We start from the raw sequence: 24,969 nt of genomic DNA, 5'->3' as shown, positions 1-24,969 counted from the left end.
TCTGAATCAATACAAGAGAAATAGACTATATCTATTTATAGGCTTGTAAAACCATATTCTAGTAGGATTGAAACACCTTATCCTAATCAATATAAAATAGATGGAGTTTAATAAGGTTTAAAAAACCTTATTCTAAAATAAAATAAAAGAATTCTAGTTCTATATGGATTTTACTTTTATTTTATTTTCTATCGTATTTTATTTAAATAAGAATTCAAGTCACTTAATTCTAACAATAGTTGTGATGATAGTTGGTCAACACGTTAGAACAGAATTCTTAATACCAAGAATTCCAATTTCACTTGTAGAAAATGAATGATATCCTTTCCTATTTAAGCTAAAGCAATTTTCAATACGTCTTTGTTTTGTTGTAACTATTAATAAAGCCCAAGGGCAAATATCTTATTTTTTCTATAATTATTATTTTCCACAACATGTTTTCTCCCATGAATGATTATATGTTGCATTATCTAAACGATTTTCAATACTTTCATCAAAAGTATTAGTCAAATTAGACTAGAAGAGCACAAAGAAAGAGACAAACAAAAAATTTGGTATATAAAGAGGTGTTATTGCAAGAAAGGTACATAAAAAAATTTATTTTATAAATGAAATTTAACATTTATTATATAACCAATATATTTATATAGATTTTTGCATAGATCAAATAATGAATATTGAAGAGTAGAAAGTATGCTCCTACAATATGATATTTTAACATTGTAAAAATAATTCTTTTAATATTATTGTAACATCCAAAACTCGACCCGATCTTTGGGTTCGAGTTACAAGATGCCACTTTCATTGTCTGAGTAACTACAATTGATTACAACATAATTTCTATCGATTCAATACTTTATATCCACTAACATGATCATTACATCATTATATTAGAATATATAATCTTATATGGGGTTTATACAAGCTGACGGAAGCTCTTTTGATAACTCGAGACTATTTGATGACTAAAATGTAAAGTTTCCAAACTTTGGAAACTTTACTGAGTAAGCATGGTGACATCATCGGTGCAATTTCGTGACATTGAAAATAGTGATTTAACATCACGGCCTCAAACAGGGAACATTGTGACGTCGAAAGTTGGTGTTGTGACAACCATGGGTGGTGTCACAACTTTGTAGGTAGAATCTTTATGGGTAGAATCTTACAATCTCAAACTCTTTCGTTTCAACCTGCGGTAGCGACTTAAAAATTTTAGTTTCGCTTGGTCGCTAATTGTGGCGATTTATTAAACATTTGAAAACCAACTTTCGATTTTATTAACAAAGCGAGTCGCCACCGATCCTTTTTATAGGTGTGATCGGACACCTAATAAATTTATTTTTAAAACAAAAAGAAGGCCAAGTTTAGGTCTACGTGAAAGTCTAGAGAAAAATTAGGGTTCGGGAGTCGGTTACGCGCGAGGAAGGTATTAGCCCCTCACGACGCCCAAAATTGGTATCTTATAAACAAGTGTTGTCTTAATTTTCAAAATTGCAAGTCCAAAGTAACATTGAATCGTGATCCAATCAAAACGCGAGAAATTTCAAGTTTCGTTTTCTTTTGAGAAGGATATATTGTTTTAACACGAGTTGATTGATATTCACCCAACATAGCGATGAAATCGATGACATAGTGCTTAAATCGGTACGTTGCCTTGCTTATTGAAATAAATAAAAACACGAATAAATATTTTAAGATAATGAACAACGGGGTAATATATAAAAATGGGCGAGAAACGAAAGATAATAGTTGGAAATACATCAAGGCACATAATACATACAACAATATTATTTAAAACAATGACAATGCACACGATATTAAATGTAACAATAGTATCAAATATGAGAACACAATAAGAACACGATGAATATACATATAAAGATAATTAAGAGTATATATGTAAAATATATATATATATATATAAATAGTAATAGTGTTAGAAATATACTATATATAGTGTTTGAAGTATATACATAAGATAGTAAAAAGGTATATGTAACTTGTACTATTAAAATATGTACATAGGGTAATATATACAAAAATTTAACTAATAATATTAAAATACATGTTCATAATATATAAAACATACATATAATATAATATTAAAACATTTACATAATATGTACTCACATAATTACGATGTTAAAGGTGTATTAATGTTAATAATAATAATAATAATATTACATGAAGATATACTTATATAAATATATATTAAAGATATATACATATATAATAAAATACATGAATAATACGATATTTAATATATACGTAATATGCATAATAAAAATAATAATATACATAATATGTACAAAATACACATAATATATATGTATATAACAAAACATATACTATATTAACAATGATAATAGTGATGGTATTAAAATACAAAAAGAACAATATAACATAACAAAAATACTATACATATAAATCTACGACGTAAAAATATACTATTATAATAATAAATATAATAATATTATTAAAATACCAAAAACAAATATAATAAAGATATTGAAATAAAATAATAAAAATAAGCCGATACGTAAAAATATATACATATACATATATACTAAAACATGTATATATAATAATAATGTAAAAATAACAAGAATATTTAATAAAGAAATGAAAATAAACGAAGAAAGGATTAAAATTAAACTAAAAACAAAGTTGTGGGGCCGATTTAAAAAGAAAATGAAGAGAAAGGGCCTATTTGAACACGCTAGAAAACAGTGGGGACCAAAAACGCAATATTCCCTGTTGTCCAAAACGCAGCGTAGCACGGAGGGACGAAATTGAAAACCATGAAGAATTCTGGGGGCCAAATTAAAATATAAAAACTTAATTGTAAATGCATGAAAAAGCGGAGGGGCCGATTGAGCAAATAGCCGCTCCCTTAAAAAAACACGCGGATCCTAGTCGGAGCGGGTCGGGTCGACCCGACCCAGGGCAAAACGACGTCGTTTTATGCCCTAAGTTTTAAGGCCAAAACGGTGTCATTTTTAGAGGCTATAAATAGCCTAAAAATCAGAAAAAAATTCATTTGGGAGCTGGGAAAGGAAAAAAAAAGAGAGGGGAGAGGGCTGAGCGATTTCCGGTGGGGAGAGAGGGCACCGGTCCGTCACCGGACCTTTGCCGGCATCGGCACGCGCGGTGGCCGGAATTCGAGAAGGTATATTTTTTCTCTCTTCTTTCGTATTTATTTTTTTTACATTCGTATATATAAACAGTAAAAGAAAATAGATGGATCTTTCTATGTGTAAATTCTTGCGAAAAGTAAAAAATAAAGTGAAAATGGATCGAATATGACACCTTATTCCGAATCTAACTCCACTGTTTTAGTATTTCTTGCTATGGCTGAATGCTTCTATTGGTTGTTTGAGTCTCTTTTACTCTATTTTTTTTTGTACCCAAATTTGTTCCCCCCCCTTTTACAGTTTTTTGATTCGGGTTTTTATAACCCTTTTTTATCTAATTTCCTATTATTTCTGTTTTGTCTCTTTGCATGGGATGGGCACGATGGAGGTGACAGAGGCATTAGGTGCAAACGGTATGTAAAGTGCTGTGTTTGAGCGAGGAGGAAGTGGTTTGGCAGCTCGCGTGAAATGAGTAGTCACAAGACATAGAACATGGCCTGTAAACCCTAGGGTTTCTAGCTTTCCAAATTTTTTTAGAGTCTTGGGCCTATCGGGCTTCACTGTTTTGGGCTGGTGTTGGGTTTTAAGTGTTTAGGTAATGGGTCTGGTTGTAACTGGGTTTTGGGTATTTGTATTTGGGCCCGGGCAATTTAAATGGGTCATTTGGTTTTGATTGTAAACAGGCCAAAATTGGCCTACAACACCTGCCATTTAACATTGTTTAGAAAACTTTGTAACTTATAATGACAAACATCACAATATAAAGGTTCACCCCAATTCCTCATGTTACCATATCATGCAAGTTTATGCAAATAAGGCTTAGGAAAATTTTGCAATTAAAGTGTTCAAATGGCATTAAATTCATAACATGAACTAAGCACAAACTTGACCATTCCTACCTTATCTTACATTACCAACATTGACAATCATCACATAAGTGGTTACCAAACAAGGACACATTCTATATACATGCCACAATGATAATTACCAAAACCAGCATACTCTTTTCGCCTCGGTATGAGATCCACACTGATCTGGCTTTTAGATTTCCAACGATTAAGGATCTACATATAAAAAAAACAACCATAGGTAAACATTTAATGCTTATTAAGTTCAAATGAAATTTACAACACTTACCTTGATCATAGGTAAGCATGTTACTACCAAAAGATTAGGCATACATCTAACTAGAACATGGCACATAATGTCACAATAAAGTGAGCATAATGAACATAGGTATCCATATGAATTAGGCATTATTACATGTCCAAAGCATTACCAAATTATACCAATTCATATAATATCATCAATATTTCATATACTATCATCAAACTACTAGTTCATACTATTACAATTTTAACCACATATCTTAATAGCTTATCAAATTCGGTTCATTTTCATTTTTCGATTTTAATATTCACTTTTAATGTTTCACCCAATGGAACCTTAGTGAATAGGATTCAAACATGTGGGTCAACTAAACCACACTAAGATAGCTCGTATGAGCATAAACTACACCACACCAAAGCTTTGAAGTGTAAAACCTGTAGGCATCAAATGTATATACATATTCAAATACATCCTTCCACCATACCAAGGTCTCCGTAGAGATAGTGAATGCTCGATGATCTGCAACAAATGTTGGATCCCAAAATAACATATCATAATCTCCACATCGTCAACTAACCCATACAAAAGCGTGCATATGACCCTATTGGCATGCCACTGTATCCTAGCCTTTTACTAAGTTCACATGGGCATCAATCATCCATATTTGCATACTCATAACCTGTAAATATCTTATATCAATTTTTGAATTCTATCAATTGAATCTGAACATGAATCACACATACATTTGAAGATACATTTTAATAATTTTTTTCATTCTTATAGTTACAACCAATAGACATAACATCAATCACTTATCTTAATTCAATTACATTTTCTAGTCAAGTATATTAATTTCCACCAAAATCTTAACTTAACTTCAAGCATAAATAAAATGAAAATAAGCACAGGAACACCTATTCAACAAGGGTAATAAGTTCCATAAGAACTTACCTTTCAAGACACAAAACGAGTTGGTTTCTCAGGGACTATTCCACAATTTTTATATTTCCTCTACAAGCTTCACTTTTATCCAATTTTTGTTCTATACAAATATATATACATACCAAATCAATATCATATTTAACAAACCATAGTCATTCAATGGCTCACAAAAAAATGTCATGAGATGCATGATTCAAATTAACTCATTTTTTTTTAAAACACTCGTATTTTTCATTTTTTTCAATTTAGCCCTTGAACTCGAGATAAGCATATTTTTCAATTCCTAGCTTCGAACCAAAATCTGATTTCACATTCTTTCATTAAGGACCTATACTTTCTATTTCTAGCATAATTTCATGATAGGTTTTACATTTATTCAATTTGGTCCCTAATGTTAAAAAGCTAACAAACAAGTTTATTAAACTTTACAATATAGTCCTTTTCACAATCTAAGCTCAATGTCTATCAATTCCAAGCTTATTTAATCAATTATCAACAATGGAAATTTGCTAAAAATTCAACAATTGAACAAATTGATACATGGGCTACTTAAATCAAAATCTCATGGTCATAAATTTATTTAAAAAAATACATGAATTTAGCTTAAATTACCTTTCAATTGATAAGGTCGAATGCTAGGAGAACTTTGAAGCTTTCATTTAATTTTTATCTATATGGACGGGAATGAATGAAATTTCCCACTAACTTATCTCTTTATATTTAGATTAGAAATTATTTAATCTTAATTAATTAACTTAATTATAGTTTAATTATAATAATAGAATTATTAGTCAAACTTAATTAGAATGTCATCATCATCCACTAACTATAAGAAAATAATGGTTTAATTATCATTTTGATCTTCTAGATAATTGCTATCTAGGTCCTCAAACCTTTTCTTAATTAAAATTTAGTAGCGATTTAATTAACTATTTTATCAGCTAAATTACTTTATCATTATTTGTTATATTCTCATATTAACTTTTTAAATATTCCTATTTTATATTTATAAACTCGGTTCACGAAATGGGGTTTCAAACGCATTTTCTGGTACACTAAAAATTGAGCCGTTATAATTATATCATTATTTAAATTATTATTCAAATCTCTTTTATTTATAAAATATTATTTATCTTAAATATTATTTATATTAAATATGGTATATATTATTTATTATTCAATTTTTATTTATAAAAATAAATGTGTATATTCTCGTATATGAGGAAAATACTAATATAATATAAATACCTAAAGATACAATAAGCGAGATACTAGGGATATAAGAATTAGAATCCTCTCCACTTTTAAACCCAAGTTGAAGAAAGAACATATGTTATTGAAGGTAAGAAAAACCTTCTCTTTTTCTCTCCATAAAAACCTTCAAAATTGTTTATATATATATATGTATGTATGTGTGGGCCTATTTAATTTAGGTCGTTGGGTGTAAAAGAACATACATAATGCAAAACCACCAAATATACCTCCCTTTCCACAAGACTATACTCACATACACAACCAATAGCAAAACCACGAAATAGAATATATATCATTAAAATATCACATTCAACACTAAAACATGAATCAAACCCAATATTCATATTCACAAAACTTGACTATTCTCCCCTCCAATTTATATACTAAGCTAAGAACAACTCATAATTCCAAAAACACAACAAAAACGGAACTCCAATGTTAAAATGAAACCTGAAAATTGACTTGTTTCACAATTATTTCACATTCATCTCTAAATGAGATGCAATAAATGGACATGATCCAATATTAGACATACAGAAACAATCGATTAATAGCCAAAACAAATGAATGAGTCATTACCTTTCAGTTGCCTCCGATTAGCCAATTAGCTCGTTTTCTTACTTTGGATCTCCATGATTTTCCCCCAAAACCGACTTGTCATTACTCATTGACATGAAACCTTGTTCCTTACCTATGTTCCATGTCTCTTTTGTTTCTTACAAGGATTGCTTTGATCTTCCTCAGAATTCTCATATTCTTTTATCAGGTCATTCTATTTTCATCACCAGTAATAATATTAGTCTTGGAAGGGAAACAAAGAATAATAAATAAGAATGAGTTTAGGCTTACTTGGGAATTAGAAGTTGAAAGATGGCTTAGATATTCTTCAGAATTCTTGAATTTTTCTACCATGTCAATTTGTTGTGGTCAACAAGAGAGTCGAAAAATTAATGAGTCGAAAAATTAATGAGTCGCTTGTGTAAATTCTAAACAATTTATAATAACATCCTCTTTTAATAATAAATATCATTTTTTCTTCACCATGCTCTTTCTCTATTATGTCTATTAACCTTAACAAAGCTTTTTCTCATTCCATTTCTTTGGTATTGATTAGAGAATATTATCGATAATGAAACCTAAAACCAATTACTAATTTTTCTAAATACTAAATAATAAGGAAATTTGGAAATACGCATACATGTTCTCTGAAAAATTGTCGTATGGTGCTATTAAGGTCGCTTTCCCAACGCTCTTCATAACATCTACTCCAATGGAATTCTACTTCGTTCAACATTGGAGTGTTTGAGTGTCCTTGAGAGAATATCTTCATCTTTGGACAATCTTCCACAATTACAGTTTGTAAGGATGGGAATCCAAAGGTATAATTCCATGATGAGCAGAAGCTTTCTAACTTTGGTAGAGATTCAAGTTCCAAACTGTTGAGTTGTGGAAAAATGATTTCATCTTGATCATTTTTGTCCCCACCTTCTATTATTTCTTCTATCATTTTGCAATTTAGTATACTCATTTCTTTGAGATGCACTAGACTTTTGGCTGTGGAATGTGTAATTAGTTTTATGATTCCATCACATTCTCTTACCTCCAAAATTATCAGATTTTGGAAAGATATTGATGATGGAATTAAACGCCATATCTCTTTCACTCCAACATTCCATCCCAAAGTAAGTTGATGTAGATTTGGAAACATATACTGCATAATTCCCAATTATTTGTTAAACAACACAGACAGATAGAATATGCATTTTTGAAAATTAAAACAGCTAACATTAAAAAAAGTAATATTATGGTAAAGAATTTAAAATCAAAATAAGAATAATAAATAAGAAAATGGTTTTGAAAATAATACCTTATTTACCCAAAAGAGGGGTTGTTCATTAATGTTTCCACTTATTTCTTGAGAAGCAAACAATATCTCCACTTTGTTACATCCATACACTTCCATCTTCTTCAATAAATGCCAACTTATGGCCTGCGTCTTATGGCATATACTTTTTAGATTTGGCAAGCCAATGAGAGTACTAACGTTAATTTCTTAGGATTGGGATTCACATATTATTTCTTCTAATGATTCACAATTCCATATGCTCAAATTCTCAAGCTTTTGAAGTCTCATCAACATACTCAATGGAAAAACATTCAACAACTTAGGACAACCTTCCAAGAAAAAAGAAGTTAGTTTAGAATAGGAATGTTCATCAAGTTGGTTAGGCCATAACCTTTCCACGTTTTCCATGCCACCACTACTACTCAAACACTTCTTTACCAATTCTTTCACGCTATCATCATCACGACATGCTTCTAGCTCACATTCCATAGTTGTTCTAATATCCAAATCAACATCTTGTACCTCATATTCAATGCCACAACAAATACCCAATTTCTCTAGCACAGGAAATATCACCTATATTTACATGCATAATTCATTTGAATGTGTCAATAACTATTTACCAATAAGTAAAGATAATAGAAAATTGTTGCAGCTTCTTACTACAACTATGTATGTCATGTTTTACATTTTCTTTTTCACTTAGCTCAAGAATGTCATCATGTTTCAAAACAAAACTAAACAAAAATTAATCTTTTAACCTTAAAATGTTAGAATGCCCTTTAAAACAATACAATATTTGTGATGTAAAAAACTAAATATAAAAGGATCAAACACTAAATACTCAACATATGATAAATGTTAAGAATTAACTATGTCATTTTTAATCATCAATGACCTTTTATCAAATTAAATTATTAATTAATTAAAGTTATTTCTATTTTACCATTAAAACCCATCATTATTAAATTAATTTTCCTTAATTAATATTTTATTTAATAAAATATCAAATACTAACTTTTATGCACATGTTTCATTATTTATCAACTTTTATTCAACATGCATATATATATATATACACATATGATTAAATTAAATATTCATGTTATCCTAACAAAAGGAAAACAATATTTATATTAAATTCCTATTGGTATAAGATAAATGGATAAAATAAATTCAACTAAGAGAGAAGATTTTTTTATATATTATATATTCTTTAACTTTCAATATTCTACTAAAATGTTATAATTAGAAAAGATATTAATTGACATCAATCAAATTAAAAAGAAAATATTATGTTATCTTATCTAGAATGCATTTGGATATTCTATATTCTAAATTTATTTTATAAGATAAGAGATATTTATATATATACACGAAATTAAAGAAAGAACAAAAAAACATTAACATACCTTCTCACTGAAGAGATATTGTGCCTGAGGTACACTAGGATCGAATGAGATATTGTTTCCAATACTTGCAGTCTCAAAATGGAATGCACTCAAAACAGGACATTTCTTTATTTCTAATTTCCTTAAAAATGGAAATTCAATTGAATTGATTCCACAACAAAATCTTTTGAGATTAGAAAGATTGTTGAGTTTCAACGAGTTAAGCTTAGGGAACACCCTTATGCTGTTGTTAATCCTTTCTTCTCCACCTAGTATTCCTTCAATTACGTTTTCCATTTCATCACAATGAGAAACAATAAGTGTTTCTAGTTGCACAAAGCTTTTAACCATACATGAAGTAAATGCACACTTCAACTTATGGCATTCCCACACTTCCAAACGTGTTAAGCTTTGAACAACAAGAGGCATCGTAAGAAGTTGATCATCATGTCATATTTTTTTGATCCCATTGACTGAATCCAAATACAACTCCTCCAATGCCACAGGAAACAAAACCTACAAATAAAACTATGTTTCGCATCATGTCTTAATTATCATTCAAAATATATAATAAGGATAGTCATATAAACAATTCTACCTAAGAATTACAACTCCATCTGCTCGGATTCTTTTTTATATTAATTGGTTTCAAACAAGCTCCGTACTAGGGGAAGTACCCTATATTCTTCTAAGTTCTGCTAACTAGTGCATTTTCTACCCGTTTTAAGGGTACTTAATATATCATTTAATATCCTCAAAATATTATAATAATAATAATAATAAGACTCTTCTACGTAATTTAAAAGAACAGAAAAAGGAAAGGCATATCAAAATAAAAATTCGTTGGAAGCCATAAATAAGAGAAGGAAAGATAAAGATAGAAATAAATACCATTTTACCGAAAAGCCACGTGACAGATTGAAGGGTTTTCTGTGAATACCAGGCGCCATTGAATGTGGGCAAATATCGTAACGATAAAGAACGTAATTGAGGGAATTCTAAGTTATCATTCTCGCCAATCTCTTCTTCCTTTTCAACAATTATGAACTCTCTCATGTTGTTGCAATGTGATACCTCAATTTCTTCAAGTTGGCGAAGCCTTTTGGCTATGGAGAAGGAGAACAAATTCTTCAACATCTTGCACTCGCTGACTTCTAAGAACCTTAGTCGCCCAAATGATTCAGCTTTGAGTTGAGCTTCACATATTGACTCCAAATTCATCAAACTATGAAGATCCAATGACTCCAAACAAGAAACAAACATCCTGGAGCCTATCACAAATTTCATATCTGAGACATTCGAGAGCTAGAGATGCTTTAAATGTGGTAAGCCTTGGTTAACTGGGTCGTCAAGCATTTCCCTAACATCTTCCGCTTCATCTACGTACAGACTTTCAGTTTTTCTCAACAATAGTTTAATCCCACTAAACAAATTACTACTTCTTTTCATCTTCAGCTTCAACATTCTTGACGCTTCCGTCCTCGTCTCAGTCCAATACCACTTACCATCTCCAATGCAAATCTTGTATCTTTCCAGCTTTCCAAGAAAAATGTTATCTTCTGGCATGGCTTGTTCATTAGGAACACGTACTTTCAAAGTGGTCAGACGTGACAAATGCTGCAACTCAACCAGACTAGCATTGCTTCTTATAAGATTATCAGTTCCCTCAACCTCCCATCTATCAAAGCTATGAAAAAAGTATAGTTCTTCTAATCTTGATAAACTTGACAACACGTTTGGTGATACTACTTTAAGACTGTAACAATAGCTCAAGTCTAGCAATTTTAACCTCTCCTTTGGGAGCAGTCTAATACCAGAATTACGGAGGTCAAGGATTTCTAAATTTACTAACTCTCCTAACATCACTATATCTTCTACTCCACAATCTATCAAACGCAACGTACAAAGACTTCTTAGGGAACCAATGGAAGAAGGCACGGACGATAAATTCACTTTCTCGAGACTCAAGACTTTGAGTCTTTTCATACCCTTAAAAAAGTTATTTGGAATTTTTAAACAAGAATCCCTATTAACCATAGCGAAAAAGGTAAGGTTCGGACATTCCAACTCATCAGGAAGCTCACTAACCTTAGTATGTTGTAGGCTAACAAGATTGTAGTTTCTCATTGTTTCGACATCTGACCACCCTTCAAATACATCTTCCTTTCCTAAAGCAAGCCAGCCACGGTCCCTAGAAGCAATTGAAATGGCAACATCGCAAACAACATCATGCATGTCAAAGCATTCAGGGGTAGAACCAGCAAGTAGCAGAGAAGAGTCTTCGAGCTCACTAACCAACGTTAATACTCTGTTCCGTACTTTTTGTACTGTGTCAAGACCATGAAATAAGCCCAAGCCTGTGCAATATTTCAGCAAGTCTTCAATGGCAGCATTATGACCCATTATACTGCAGAGCAAGAAAGTTGATTTAAGGTCCTCTGTTTTCAAATATTTGTAGCTCATTTCTATAGCTGAATACACAGCACCTGGTACCCCCCTGAAGTTTATTTCAGAGGGCTTTAGCTGCTCCAGAGCATCCTCCCATTCATGCAAATTCTCCTTATGTTTCAAAGCCTTTGCAACTGTTGCAATAGCGATCGGCAATCCTGCACATTTTTGGGCGACTTCATTTGCTTTAGACTGCAAGTCAGATCTTTCAGCAATAGGACCAGCCACGATCTTAAACAGGTTCCATGCTTCATCTTCTTTCAGGATATCAATTGGAAGGCTTTTCTGAGAACCCATCGACTTCAATACTTCGAGCCTCCTAGACGTCATCAAGATCTTCAATCCCTTGTGTTTATCTACAGAAGGAATTCCAAGTGCGTCCAAGTCATGTTCCTCCCAAATATCATCCAAGATGATAACCTTGTTGATTTTCTTTAGCCGATCATGTAGCCGGGCAGCTCGTACATCAACGCTCCTCTCCTCAATTTTCAGGCCTAACTTCTCCGTAATCTCATTCTGAATATTTGAATTGTTTGATGCTTGTGTTATGGCAACCAAGATCACTTCATCAAACAGCTTTTTCTCCTTGGCAATGATTTGTCTGGCAGCCTCTTTGACAAGTGTGGTTTTGCCCACACCTCCCATCCCGTACACTCCTATTATGTTGACATTATCATCATTCAATGCCGCCATCAACCCATTGAAAGCATCGCTTCTTGATCCAAAGGCCTCGTACTCTTTGACAGGTCTAATGCTCATCCCTTCAACAACAGAACGGTAGGAAACTCTATCAAATTGATCCTTTCCATTCAAGAGTTGGGTTATGGCCTCCATCTCCTTTTCAGCTTTCTTACTGAGATGGTAACGAGACTTGATACCAAGAAGAAAGCCAGCGAAATAACTCTCCATCGCTTTCTTTTCATCCTCCTGCAATTGTGTTGTAGCCTGGTCAGAGATATTGTCATTCACCATTGTCAACCACCTTTCAACATCATCGAAAATCTTTTCCCCATTCCTATTAGCCTCATCAACAGATTGCTGCACCCTTTGTCTTGCATCCTTCAGCTCTTGAACTTTACTCCAAAGGTTCTGAAACTTGCTCTCATGATTGAACAAGTAACCAAGTTGTTCTGGAGTGGAGTCAACCATGTACTCAGCAGCTTTGCTAGCAAGAGATTCAAGAATGGAAGCAAGAGCCCCCATTGTTTTTCTTTTGACAAATATTTCAAACTATACAGCAACCGGAAAGCAAATCCTTGGAACAATGGCACTCACTGGAAACAAAATAAAAAGTTATTGATTAAAATATCTTTTTATTAAACTAAAATATTTAATTTTATTAAAATTAGACTCTTTTATTATATTCAACTCTTTGAAATAATTGTAACAACCACAACTTACTAATGATATAAAGGCGAGATCATTGAGTGAATTAAGAGTTTAGTTAATGGGGCAGATTTGAGTGGGGTTAGGTGGCTGTCCTGTCTTTCCATTTGTTTTATAGGTGGATTCATGTTTTTGCTCCTAGTGGTATTTGATGATTTCATTTTGATAATGTGTGGAGTTTTATGTTGCAATCGGAAAACCAAAACGTCATTAGAACAAAGTTTCAGTATGCGTTATCAACAAAGATTCAAACATTTGAGAGTTATATATGATTTGAATGAAGTGTTTCTAGGGTTACTTCCTCCATGGAAACATCACAAATGGCCAACAAATATTAAAGTTTATGGGTTTTTGGTCTTATTCCACAATTGGGATTTGGGTGCTAAGAAACTTTGTACTTTATTCTTACAGTTTATTATAATGGCTTGTAAAATTTCTTCTTTACTAATGCCACTTTTACTTTGATATTTGTTGGCCATATTTCTTCACTTTTGATGTTTCCAAGGGGAAGTAGCCATAAAAACACTTCATTCAAATCATTTATAACTTCCAAGTGTTTGAATCTTTGTTGATAATCCACACTGGATCTTAGTTCTAATGACAGTTCTGCTCCAATGGTTGCCTGAGATGAGTGATAGACTTGTGTTTTTTTCTTGGTTTTGATAAATGTTAATTACCAAAATTATTCCACAGGTGTTGTGTTGCACAAAGAGGACACAAACCAGGGGTAGATGTTTAGATCACAAGAGATATAATAGGTTGTCAATGTCAAATTTATTAATAAAATTTTATATCTACTTGTCATATAAAGTTATAGATACTCAAATTTTTTAGAAAAAATTAATTAAATCTTTATAATCTTTATAATTAAATCTTTATACTCAAATTAATTTGATCCCATTGTAGCCGGAAGCACTAAATCTAGTACAATGAAGCAAAAACTAAAGGGCTTTGACCAACTATTCAAATTGAAGATCAACTTTTAGTTTTCAGTTTAATTGATTCATGTAAAAATAATTGATCCTGTTTGACCAGAAAATATTTTAAATTAAAATATTAATTTGATTAAAATATGTTAATATTTTGATAAATATGAATTTATCTATTCAAATTGTTAATTATTAAACTCCTTTATATTATTAAACTTTGAAAAAACTCATTTTATTTATATATATCATTATAATAGATTACACAGTATTCATAAATATATTTTTAAAATGTTAAAATTTGCATTAGATATTAATAAAGATTTTATATGCCATCATTCTTATAACATTAATTTAGATTTAAATTATATTAATTTTGAAGTTAACTTATAAATTTTTTTATACAAGTTAATTTACAATTATTAGATAATTAAATTGTATGATTTTAGTAATGCAAAATATTTTAAAATAAAATTATTAGTTCATTTTTAATAGTAGAAATTAATAGAAAATATTGATAATAAACTTTGTAATTATAAATATTATTAATTGTGAAATGATAATGCATGATTAATAATATTAATAGTAAACCGTTAATAAATAACAAAAAATAATCACTCAATTATTTATGAAATAATTTAGCATCAAATTATTAGAGTAATCAATTTATACACCAAAGTTAAAAATACTTTTTTTTTTTTTTTTGCTATTCAGTGGTTTTGATCAACTTTTCTTTGAAATGTTTTCCTGACTTTGAAAATTTAACAAATTAGTTGCTAGCATTTGTAAAACGATTGATATTATGAAATTATATATTGGTTAGAATATTTTAATTGATTATTTCACGATTTGGATATCAAATACTTCAAGTCATCAATTTTATCAATTTTGATAATTGGATTTATTCATAAAAATTGTAAACTCTTTCTATATATCAAAACCCTTTAGTTTATTAATGTCAGGTTAATACAAACTAGAGGTGTTCATGGGTTAGATCGAGCCCAACCAAAATTTTAAACTTGTTTGTTGGGTCCGGCCTGGATAAAAATGCTACAATTCGAGTTCGGCCGTATTAATCTTTTTATATGATTTATTTTATATAATTTTTAAAAAAATATAATACATTAAAAATATTAAAACATTAAAGTAAATGTTCCCAATAAATTGAAAATAAATTTTTTAAAAATGTATATTTAAATAACACTAAGATAAGTGCAACTTAACAAGCAAATGTCTCTAAAATAGTAAAAAATTAATAATAAAACAAGAGTTATACAACATCTAAATAATAGCAAAAAAATGATAGCAACATAATTAGTGAAATAGTAACAAAATAATGAAAAAATAATAGGAAAATAGCAACAAAACAATAAATTAAAAAAAGAAGCAAGAAAATAGGAAAATAAATAAAAACTTTTTTTTGCATATTTGGGCTTGGCTGAGCTTGGGTCAAAAAAATCTTACTCAAGGCCCAGCCCATTTTTAAACGGGCCTTTTTTTGCCCCAAATTCATTTTTTGAGTCTATATTTTTATCCAAATCCTCTCACTTTTTGGGTATGCCCAAGTGACATAAATTAAATTAAATGATCATCTTATAATTTGATAATCTCACCTGCGCAGCATATATTCAATAACAAAAAAAGAAAAGAAAAAGAAAGAATAACATTATTATCATAGATACTCCTCCTAGATATCAATGTGGGAAAAAAATAAGAGTAAATATCATAATTAAAAAATGAAAAAAACAAAGCACCGTACCTCCTCCTCCTCCTCCTCCGCCTGAGGTTTAGAGTTTTAATTTCTTCTAATTATCCGACCTTTTGAAAAGCAAGTGAGACTGAGAATGAAGGAGCAGAGAATCAAAGGTAAATACCCAAAGGTACAAAGTTGGATAAATACTACTACTACTACTATAAGTATATAAATAAAGCTTTACAATATATTTCTTTCTTTTTCAATTACTTAAATGTTGCTTTAAATAATTTGTTTTGAAACCAAAAGTCATGGTCTTCCAACTTTAGTCACGGGTTTACACATTAATTTCCATATAGAAAATGACAATTCATTCATTTTCTTTGGATCCACCAATCTGAAATTGAAAGCGGTTATTATTATTATTATTTGGATTCATTTATTTACATATTGCACTGTTAAGTTGAATATAGGATAGGTTGCTGTTAGAGGGGTGGCGAATAAGCAAGATGGACAATAAATTGTTGGATATAATTGGTATTTGGGATTTTGTTCAATTTTTATGTTAAATTGTGGCGAATTTTAGATGGCCTAACTGTTTTTCAAAGAGAGGAATGTAAGAAGGTTTCCATTCACATAAACAATTTGAAGGTGATCAAAACTCTTCAAGATATTCACATGACTGAATTAACTTCGGCCTTAGTTAGAAGAATCCATATGATCTTACAAACCATGAAACAATGGGAAATCAAACACATCCCCAGAGAGAGAAATTAAGTTGTAGACAGTCTTACAAAAAATGACTTCAAAGAGAAATTCAACATTGCAAGTATTTGCAAAAATTCCAGAAGAGATAGTAGCGATTGTTGAGATTGTTAGAGTTTCAAATTTTCTGATTATGATTGTTTAATATGATATTTTTTTATCTTTTTCACCAAAAAAAGTAAGTGATTTTGGTATGATATAATTCATAAATTCAAGTTATCATCTAAGTAGTAAAAATGGAGACTAAATGCAATGGCTAAATTAGTAAAAATAATTTTATATATTTTAGTTTTTTCGTCCATTTTTTATTTTAAAGTTGTGAGATATAGATCACCTTTTAATATTTTAGTTATATAGCTAAAATTGTACATTTGTATTGAATATATATTTTATTATACTTGCGTGAAAATTGATTAAATTTTAATAAAATAGAGGACATAATTCAAATGCATTTAAACATATCCTTCAATTTAAGAATCGGAAATAATATGATTAATTTAGATATGGCATCAATATATATGTATGTAGTGAAAATAATCAAACCAAGAGAGTATTTAAAATAGTTATGCTTCATTTTGATGAATTTGTATTTAGAAATTTAAATTTTAAAATCCTTTTTAAAATCTTGTAATTCTAGTTCAAAACCTTAGCTATGTAATTAGTAAAGAGATTTGAAGAAAAAAATTACTTTCAACTTTCATGAATTTATTTGTTTGAGTAAAAATAATGGAAATTTCAAATTTTATAATGACTTTCAAGAGAAGATTTAGCTGTTTAAATTTGTTTTTCAAATTCCACTTAAAAGGGTGGATTTCAAAATTATTCATAATCTCAATTCGTTTAATACATATGGTTTCACTATAAAATAAAATGTAAATTGCACCCAATGTCATTGAACTATTAATAAATTCACACTTGGGTCTCTCTAATTCAAAAAGTTACAAAATAGTCACTGAACTATTTAAAAGATTGCATTTAAGTCATTAGAATGTTAAGTCTTTAACAGATGACTAATGAAGTCATTAAATCATTGTTTATCATATAAAATATATATTAGCCATGTATTTCCATATGCCTAAAAAAATGTTTTTTTTTTTGGAACGGGTTGTAAATTAACTTAATCTAAATTACTTTGTTTTAGGTTTTTTTTTAAGGAGTTCTTGGCCAACAATTGAATTTTGAGCCTCTCTTTATTGTTGTCATATGGGCTGTAACAGCCCATATTTCAGTAGTACCGAAAACGGCGATTCTGGAACCATTTATTCTAATGGTCGAGTCATTAAATATTATCTATTAATATTTACAAACCTATTAAAGTGTATAGTGGTTTTTGGTCCGATAATTTTGTTGATCGATTAATAATTAAAGTACAATGACTAAATCGTAAAAACCATAAAAATTGATTTAAATTGGTTTTATTTAGTAATTGAGTTAAATAATATTTAGTTAAGGCCTAAAATGGCAATTATGCCATCTTCTATTGTAATGAACCGAAAGTTACGGTATTGGAAATTGAGTATTGAGTACTGTTTCCGTGAAATTTATTCATGAATATTTATTAGAAATATTTATGAATTATAGTTGAATGGTTATTTAGTGTTTAATTAAGTGAAGTAGCTTGAATTTAGTTTAAAGGATTAAATTGCATAAGGAATAAAAGTTTAATTATAGATTAAAGAAGTAAAAGGGACTAATGTAGCAATTAGACCCTAAGTGCCATGTGTGTGAGTGTATGATATAACATGTGTAATAGTTGGTATATATGTGTAATAGCTATAAGATATTTTATGTTATAGCTATTACACATGTTAATTTTATATTTATTATATGTTAATAATAATATAATATAGTATAATAAATAAAGAATAATGAGTAAAGAAACATAGAAAGAGTTACAGAGAGCAAACGTGAGAAAGAAAGAAAGAAAGAAAGAAAGAAATAGAAATGGGAAATTTGAGGATTAAGGCCCTAAAGCTTGATTGGTAAGTTGTTTTAGCTCATTTTCTTATGATTTTTATGTTTATGGTGCCTAATTCAAAGTTCTACATGTATGAGGTTAAAATGAAGAAAAATAGAAAATTTTTAGATATTGATTTAGTTGAATAAATTGAGGTTTTATGGGTTAAATTGATAGGAATTGAAGTTAAAAGTGAAAATTGAGTGATTTATTAAAAGAATTCTGAGTTAGGTTTAAATAGGGATTAAGTTGAACAGAGCTCAAAATTTATGTTTTATAATGAATTTTATGAGTTAGAAATTGTTAATGAGTTGATTAAAAGAGAATATGAAGCTTAAGTTAAAGAAAAAAGATTAGTAATGGAAAAAGGACGAAATTGGAATTTTTGTAAAAGTTTGATAGAAAGTGAAAAATGTGTTTTATGAATTAGTATATTGATGATTTTAATTGTATGATTGTTAGTAGCAAACGTAGCACGGATACGTCATCAAAGAAGGAAAAGAGAAAGTGAACGAAGATATCGATTAAATTCGATAAATAGTGGTTTGTATTTCTATAAACCGAACTTAATCGTTATTGCTATATTTGATATTTATATTGTATGAAAATGTGAATGAGGTAAGTATTTTTACCATATTGAAATGAATGTGATTTTGAATACCCTATTAATGTTGTCGGGCTAGTCGGATATAGTTGACATGTCATAGGAATTGGAAGTATTGGGATATTCCGACATTGAGTCGATGAGACACTATGTGTCGACTCTCATTAAAGTTCGGATTTGTTCCGATGAAGTACTTTGTGTACTATAATGTTAAAGTTTCAATTTATTCGATGAAGCACTATGTGCTTATCCCGAGTGTGGGTTGGATCCGTATCCGCTGTCCGAAAGTTATGTTAATAAGGGTAAATAAAGTAAAGGTTATTAAAGTACTGATTGATATTGAATAATAGCAATAATGTGTTTGAATTACCATGTTTTAAAGTTGATTAAGCTATTGTTTATAGAAATACCATGAGAGTATTCTCAGCAGACGGTTTGTTTCGCATGCAGCTAGGTAATGAAAGTATAAGGACTCAAAGATACAAGCCGATCCCCAAACTCAAATTGGTGAAGTTTCTATCTTTTAGAAAATGGCATTGTACCTAGGATGTCTTTTGGTTATTTTGAAAGTATCTAAGTTGTTAAGTGATATTTTGGTATGTTTTGTAAATGTTACCAAAACCTTAAGTTTGGTATGTTTTGATATGTTAGTGAAGAGTAATAAGAGGAATTGTTGGTAAATGTTGTAGAGAGAAGAAATGAAGATGTTATAAACTTAGTTATCAACATTTTATACTAAAACAGATTTGGACAGTAACAGTAGTCCAACTTTGAAAATATACCAAAAATAGTATAAAGTGAATTAGATGATGAATAAAATATGTAATTGAAGCTTAATGAATCTATTTTATATGGAAGAAACAAAATAGGTAAAAGAGTTGTATTTTATGAGATATTTACGTTTTGGTGAAACAGGGTTAGAACAATTTCTGGATTCCCTGTTCTGACTTTAGAAATTCACCATAAATTGTGTATTAAGAATTAGGACTCAAACTTTATTTGTATGGATTCCTTATTGAGTCTATTTTTTAATTGAAACAAATGGCATAGTCATTGGATTTCTGTACAGGAAGAAATTTGATTCGTAGTGCACAAGGGTCAGAGTAGCCGAACCCTAAAACAGGGGAGACTTTTTCTAATAAACTGTACTAATTGGCTTGACCAAAAATTCTAGAAAAAAATTAGTAAGTAGATATATGAGTCTAGTTTCAGGAAAAATTTACAGAATTGGATTTCGAGTTTCGTAACTCGAGATATGATTTTTTTAGCGACCGTGATGCAGATGGATAATTTACTACGAAAACTGTTTAAGTGCTAAGATAAATTTTGTAATGTCTCCTACTTGACTCCGGCAACGGTCTAGGTAGGGGGACGTTACAATATTGATTGGTATCAGAGCTAATTAGGTTTAGTCGGTTCTAGGACTAAATCGAATGTCAATGTGAACCTAGAGGTACATGCCATTACTGAGTCAAATTTGAGTTGGGATTGGATGCTGATATGTTTGTTGAATATTTTTGTTTTATAGCATTAAGAATGTCTGATAAAAGCATTGAGGATACTGATCAAGAGATGTATAGTGAAGATAATGAACCATATAATGTGAATGAATTGGAGTCTGCAACTCCAAGTGTGAATCCAGTAGGAAATCAATCGAATGTTGGAAGTGATAATACTGAAGTCTTTAGAATAATCGCCGATGCCCTTCAAAAAGTGGTAGGAACTATGCTTGCTACGTCCTCTATCCCTACTATCCGAAGAGCTCCAATTAAAAAATTGAGAAAATATGGAGCTACAGAATTTTTGGGTGCAAAGGGAATTGATTCGACTACTGCTGAAAATTGGTTAAAGACTACAAAGAGAGTTCTGAAGCAACTTGAATGTACACCACAAGAAAGCTTAGTGTGTGTTGTCTCATTACTGCAAGAGGAAGCTTTAGTATGGTAGGAATCGGTGATTCGAATGTACTTGAGGAACAGATAAGTTGGGACTTCTTTCAAAAGAGTTTCAAAATAAGTATTTGGGAGAAATGTACATAGAGGACAAAAGACAAGAGTTCTTAACACTGAAACAAGGTGAGATGCTCATAGTGGATTATGAACGAGAATTTCTGAGATTGAGCAGATATGCCACTGAGTTTGTACCGACTGAAGTTGACCGATGTAAAAGATTTTTAAGAGGATTATGTGATGAATTTAGACTACAGTTGATGCCTCTTAGAATCACTGAGTTTGTGGATTTAATGGAAAGAGCTAAGATGATTGAACAAATTCTCAGAAGGGATAAAAAGTCTGAAGTTGCTCGTTCGACTGAAAAACGTCCCGGAATGGTTAGTTCAAGTCCACAGCTTAAGCGGTCAAAGGAATCATGAGGTAATTGGAGATTTAGTTCTCGATAGGAAAGGAGTGATCAAGGTCGGAAAAGATGGATCATCGTGTTCTCTGGCAAGATCCAAGTCCGATTCGAATCTGAAATTCCAATATGTGAGCATTGTGGAAACCGACACAAAGAGGAGTGTAAAAAGTTGACTGGAGGTTGTTTCCGTTGTGGAGCTACTGATCATTTTATTAAAGATTGCCCAAAGATATCTGGAACAACACCGATGAGTGCAAAGATCTGAATTTGCTTCCAGAGGTCGGGATCGGGCCAAGTAGTTCGTTTACTAGAGGTGGTACTAGAAGAACTAGTGAGAGTGCTACACAACAATCTGAAGCTAGAGCTCCAGCTCGAGCGTATGTTGTGAGGACTCGAGAAGAGAAAGATGCTCACGATATAGTGACAGGTATATTCTTATTGAATTCAGCACCCGTTTATGCTTTAATAGACCCTGGGTCATCACATTCATATGTTAATACGAAAGTAGTTGAGACAAAAAAATTAGAGTTTGAATTGTCTAAAGTTATGATAGAAGTGTCTAGTCCACTGGGACAAACTACTTTAGTGAACCATATATGTCGAAGATGTTCGTTAATGATTCAAGATAGAATATTCCCTGTTGATCTGTTGATTATGCCATTTGGCGACTTTGATGTTATTTTGGGATTGGCTGGTTATCAGAACATGGAGTGATTTTAGACTGTTATAAGAAGAAGTTTATTGTTCAGAATGAAAGTTAAGATAGAATTGAAGTAAATGGTATTCGGACCAGTGGATCAATTCGTATTGTTTCGGCCATTAAAGCTAGCAAGCTTCTTCATCAAGGTTGTAATGCTTTCTTAGCATATGTGATTAATTCGGATTCAGTTGAAAGTTAGTGTAGTAAAATTCGGACTGTATGTGAATTTTCTGATGTATTCCCTGAGGAATTACCTGGATTACCCCCTGATCGAGAGGTAGAATTTGTGATTGAAGTCTACCTGTGCATGATCCAGATCGATACCTCCGCATCAGTATGGCACCTCTTGAGCTAAAGGAATTAAAAGTACAGTTGCAAGACTTATTGGACAGAGGTTTTATACGACCTAGTAGATCACCATGGGGAGCTCCAATGTTATTTGTTAAGAAGAAAGATAGGTCGATGCGGTTGTACATTGATTATCGACAACTCAACAAATTGACTGTTAAGAACAAGTATCCACTTCCCCGAATAGATGATTTGTTTGATCAACTGAAAGGAGCTTCCGTATTTTGAAAGATTGATCTAAGGTCGGGATACTATCAGTTGAAAGTAAAAGAGTGCGACATATTGAAAACGGCATTCCGTACGAGGTATGGGCATTATGAATTTTTAGTGATGCCATTTGGACTGACAAATGCCCCTGCTGCTTTTATGGATCTTATGAATCAGATTTTTCAGCCATACTTGGATTAGTTCGTAGTAGTTTTTATCGATGATATTTTGGTGTATTCCAAGTCAGAAAAAGATCATGAGCAACATCTCCAGATTGTTTTACAAATACTACGAGAAAAGCAATTGTACGGAAAATTGAGCAAGTGTGAATTCGTTATCGAAGTTGTGTTTCTTGGTCATGTCGTATCGTGGATGGAATTAGAGTGGATCCAAAGAAGATTGAAGCAGTTATTCAGTGGAAAGTTCCTAAGAATGTATCAGAGGTACGAAGTTTTCTTGGATTGGCTGGTTACTATCGAAGATTCGTCAATGGATTTTCAAAGATAGCCTTACCAATGACCAAGCTACTACGAAGAATATTCCATTTGTTTGGAATGAGCAATGTCGTAAAAGTTTTGAAGCATTGAAACGAATGTTAACAGAGGCACCGTATTGACTTTACCGAATCGAAAGAGATTTTGTAGTGTACAGTGATGCTTCATTGAGTGGACTGGGATGTGTACTGATGCAGAACGGGAAAGTCATTGCTTATGCTTCACGGCAACTGAAACCGCATGAACGCAACTATCCAACTCATGATTTAGAATTAGCAATTGTAATTTTGCCTTAAAGATTTGGAGGCACTATCTTTATGGTGAAAAGTGCTATGTTTATCTGGATCATAAAAGTTTGAAGTATCTCGCTTTCACAAAAAGAATTGAATCGAGACAAAGGCGTTGGATAGAGCTTCTAAAAGACTATGATTGTGTCATAAACTATCATCCAGGGAAGGCTAATGTAGTAGCTGACGACCGAGTAGAAAAGCTGCGATTGAATTACGAGCAATGTTTGCACAACTTAGTATCATCGAAGATGGAAGCCTTTTGGTGAATTAAGAATAAAGCCGAATGTTTGATCGAATCGATCAGCCACAGTTAGAAGATGATAAGTTGTTAAAGAAAAGAGATGATTCGGAATGGTACAATGAAAATTTTAGCATTGATGGAAATGGCTGTCTAAGATTTCAAAATCGACTTTGCATTCGAATAATTTCGAGTTGAAAGAGTTAATTCTTGAGAAGCTCATAATAGTCCATTTGCATTTCATCCTGGAGGTATGAAAATGTATCGTGATTTGCGTGAATTGTATTGGTGGTCGGGAATGAAAAATGATATAATTGAATATGTGGCAAAGTGTTTGACTTGTCAACGAGTGAAGGCAGAACATCAAGTTCCATCGGGATTACTTCAACCCATCAATATTCCTGAATGGAAATGGGACCGAATAACGATGGACTTTGTGACGGATTACCGATGTCTACAAGTAAAAAGAATGCTATTTGGGTAATAGTTGATCGACTTACGAAGTCACTCATTTCTTAGTTGTGAGAACCAATTGGTCGTTAAAGAAACTTGTTGAGGTTTATGTTCGGAAATCATTAGATTACATGGTATTCCAAAATCAATAATTTCGAGAGATCCAAGGTTTACGTCAAGGTTTTGGAAGCAATTACATGAATCTTTCGATTTTCGACTTCATTTTAGTACGACTTTTCATCCACGCATCGATGGTCAATCTGAACGGGTAATACAAATTTTAGAAGATATGCTTCGAGCTGTATGATTGATTTTGAGTCTAACTGGAATATTATTTGTCATTAGCGAATTTGTGTATAATAATAGTTTCGATCAAGTATACAGATGGCACCGTATGAGGCTTTGTATGGGCGAAGATGCCGATCACC

General features: G+C 31.3%; 2 protein-coding genes across 5 annotated transcripts; both read right to left on the bottom strand.

Moving 5' to 3' along the window:
• Positions 1–3,937: 3,937 nt before the first annotated feature.
• LOC108471365 (uncharacterized) lies at positions 3,938–10,131 on the bottom strand. Of its 4 annotated transcripts, XR_008274183.1 has the most exons (6): positions 8,308–8,860; positions 7,639–8,151; positions 7,290–7,345; positions 7,020–7,212; positions 5,196–5,286; positions 3,938–4,198 (listed from the first exon to the last, which is right to left on the bottom strand). XR_008274183.1 is itself a non-coding variant. In XM_053021161.1 (5 exons), the coding sequence occupies exons 1-4, from the start codon at positions 8,401–8,403 to the stop codon at positions 7,132–7,134; spliced, it is 735 nt and encodes a 244-aa protein (XP_052877121.1). In that variant the 5' UTR covers positions 8,404–8,860; the 3' UTR covers positions 3,938–4,198; positions 7,020–7,131. The 4 variants fall into 4 exon arrangements, 3 of the variants coding, with proteins under 3 accessions (XP_052877121.1, XP_052877122.1, XP_017628485.1); XM_053021161.1 differs by lacking the exon at positions 5,196–5,286 and having other exon boundaries at positions 7,290–7,334; XM_053021162.1 differs by lacking the exons at positions 3,938–4,198; positions 5,196–5,286 and having other exon boundaries at positions 6,786–7,212; positions 7,290–7,334.
• Positions 10,132–10,568: 437 nt separating this feature from the next.
• LOC108471366 (disease resistance protein At4g27190-like) lies at positions 10,569–16,388 on the bottom strand. Its single transcript, XM_017772997.2, has 2 exons — positions 16,197–16,388; positions 10,569–13,399 (listed from the first exon to the last, which is right to left on the bottom strand). Exon 2 carries the CDS (start codon positions 13,326–13,328, stop codon positions 10,983–10,985), a length of 2,346 nt encoding a protein of 781 aa, XP_017628486.1. The 5' UTR covers positions 13,329–13,399; positions 16,197–16,388; the 3' UTR covers positions 10,569–10,982.
• Between the last annotated feature and the right edge of the window lie 8,581 nt (positions 16,389–24,969).

This window comes from Gossypium arboreum, chromosome 11 (assembly GCF_025698485.1).
Source record: "Gossypium arboreum isolate Shixiya-1 chromosome 11, ASM2569848v2, whole genome shotgun sequence".
In the NCBI taxonomy this organism is placed as follows: domain Eukaryota; kingdom Viridiplantae; phylum Streptophyta; class Magnoliopsida; order Malvales; family Malvaceae; genus Gossypium; species Gossypium arboreum.
Note: the sequence above shows the minus strand (reverse complement) of the source record. Positions and strands in the feature narration are given on the sequence as shown.

Bases quoted from the DNA above. Each gene is read 5' to 3' on its own strand.
- LOC108471365 (XM_017772996.2), bottom strand. From the start codon at position 10,106: ATGCCTCTTGTTGTTCAAAGCTTAACACGTTTGGAAGTGTGGGAATGC. The intron at 8,863-9,698 runs GTATGTTAATGT...ATGTAAATATAG, and splicing joins AATATCTCTTCAGTGAGAAG to GTGATATTTCCTGTGCTAGA.
- LOC108471366 (XM_017772997.2), bottom strand. From the start codon at position 13,328: ATGGGGGCTCTTGCTTCCATTCTTGAATCTCTTGCTAGCAAAGCTGCT.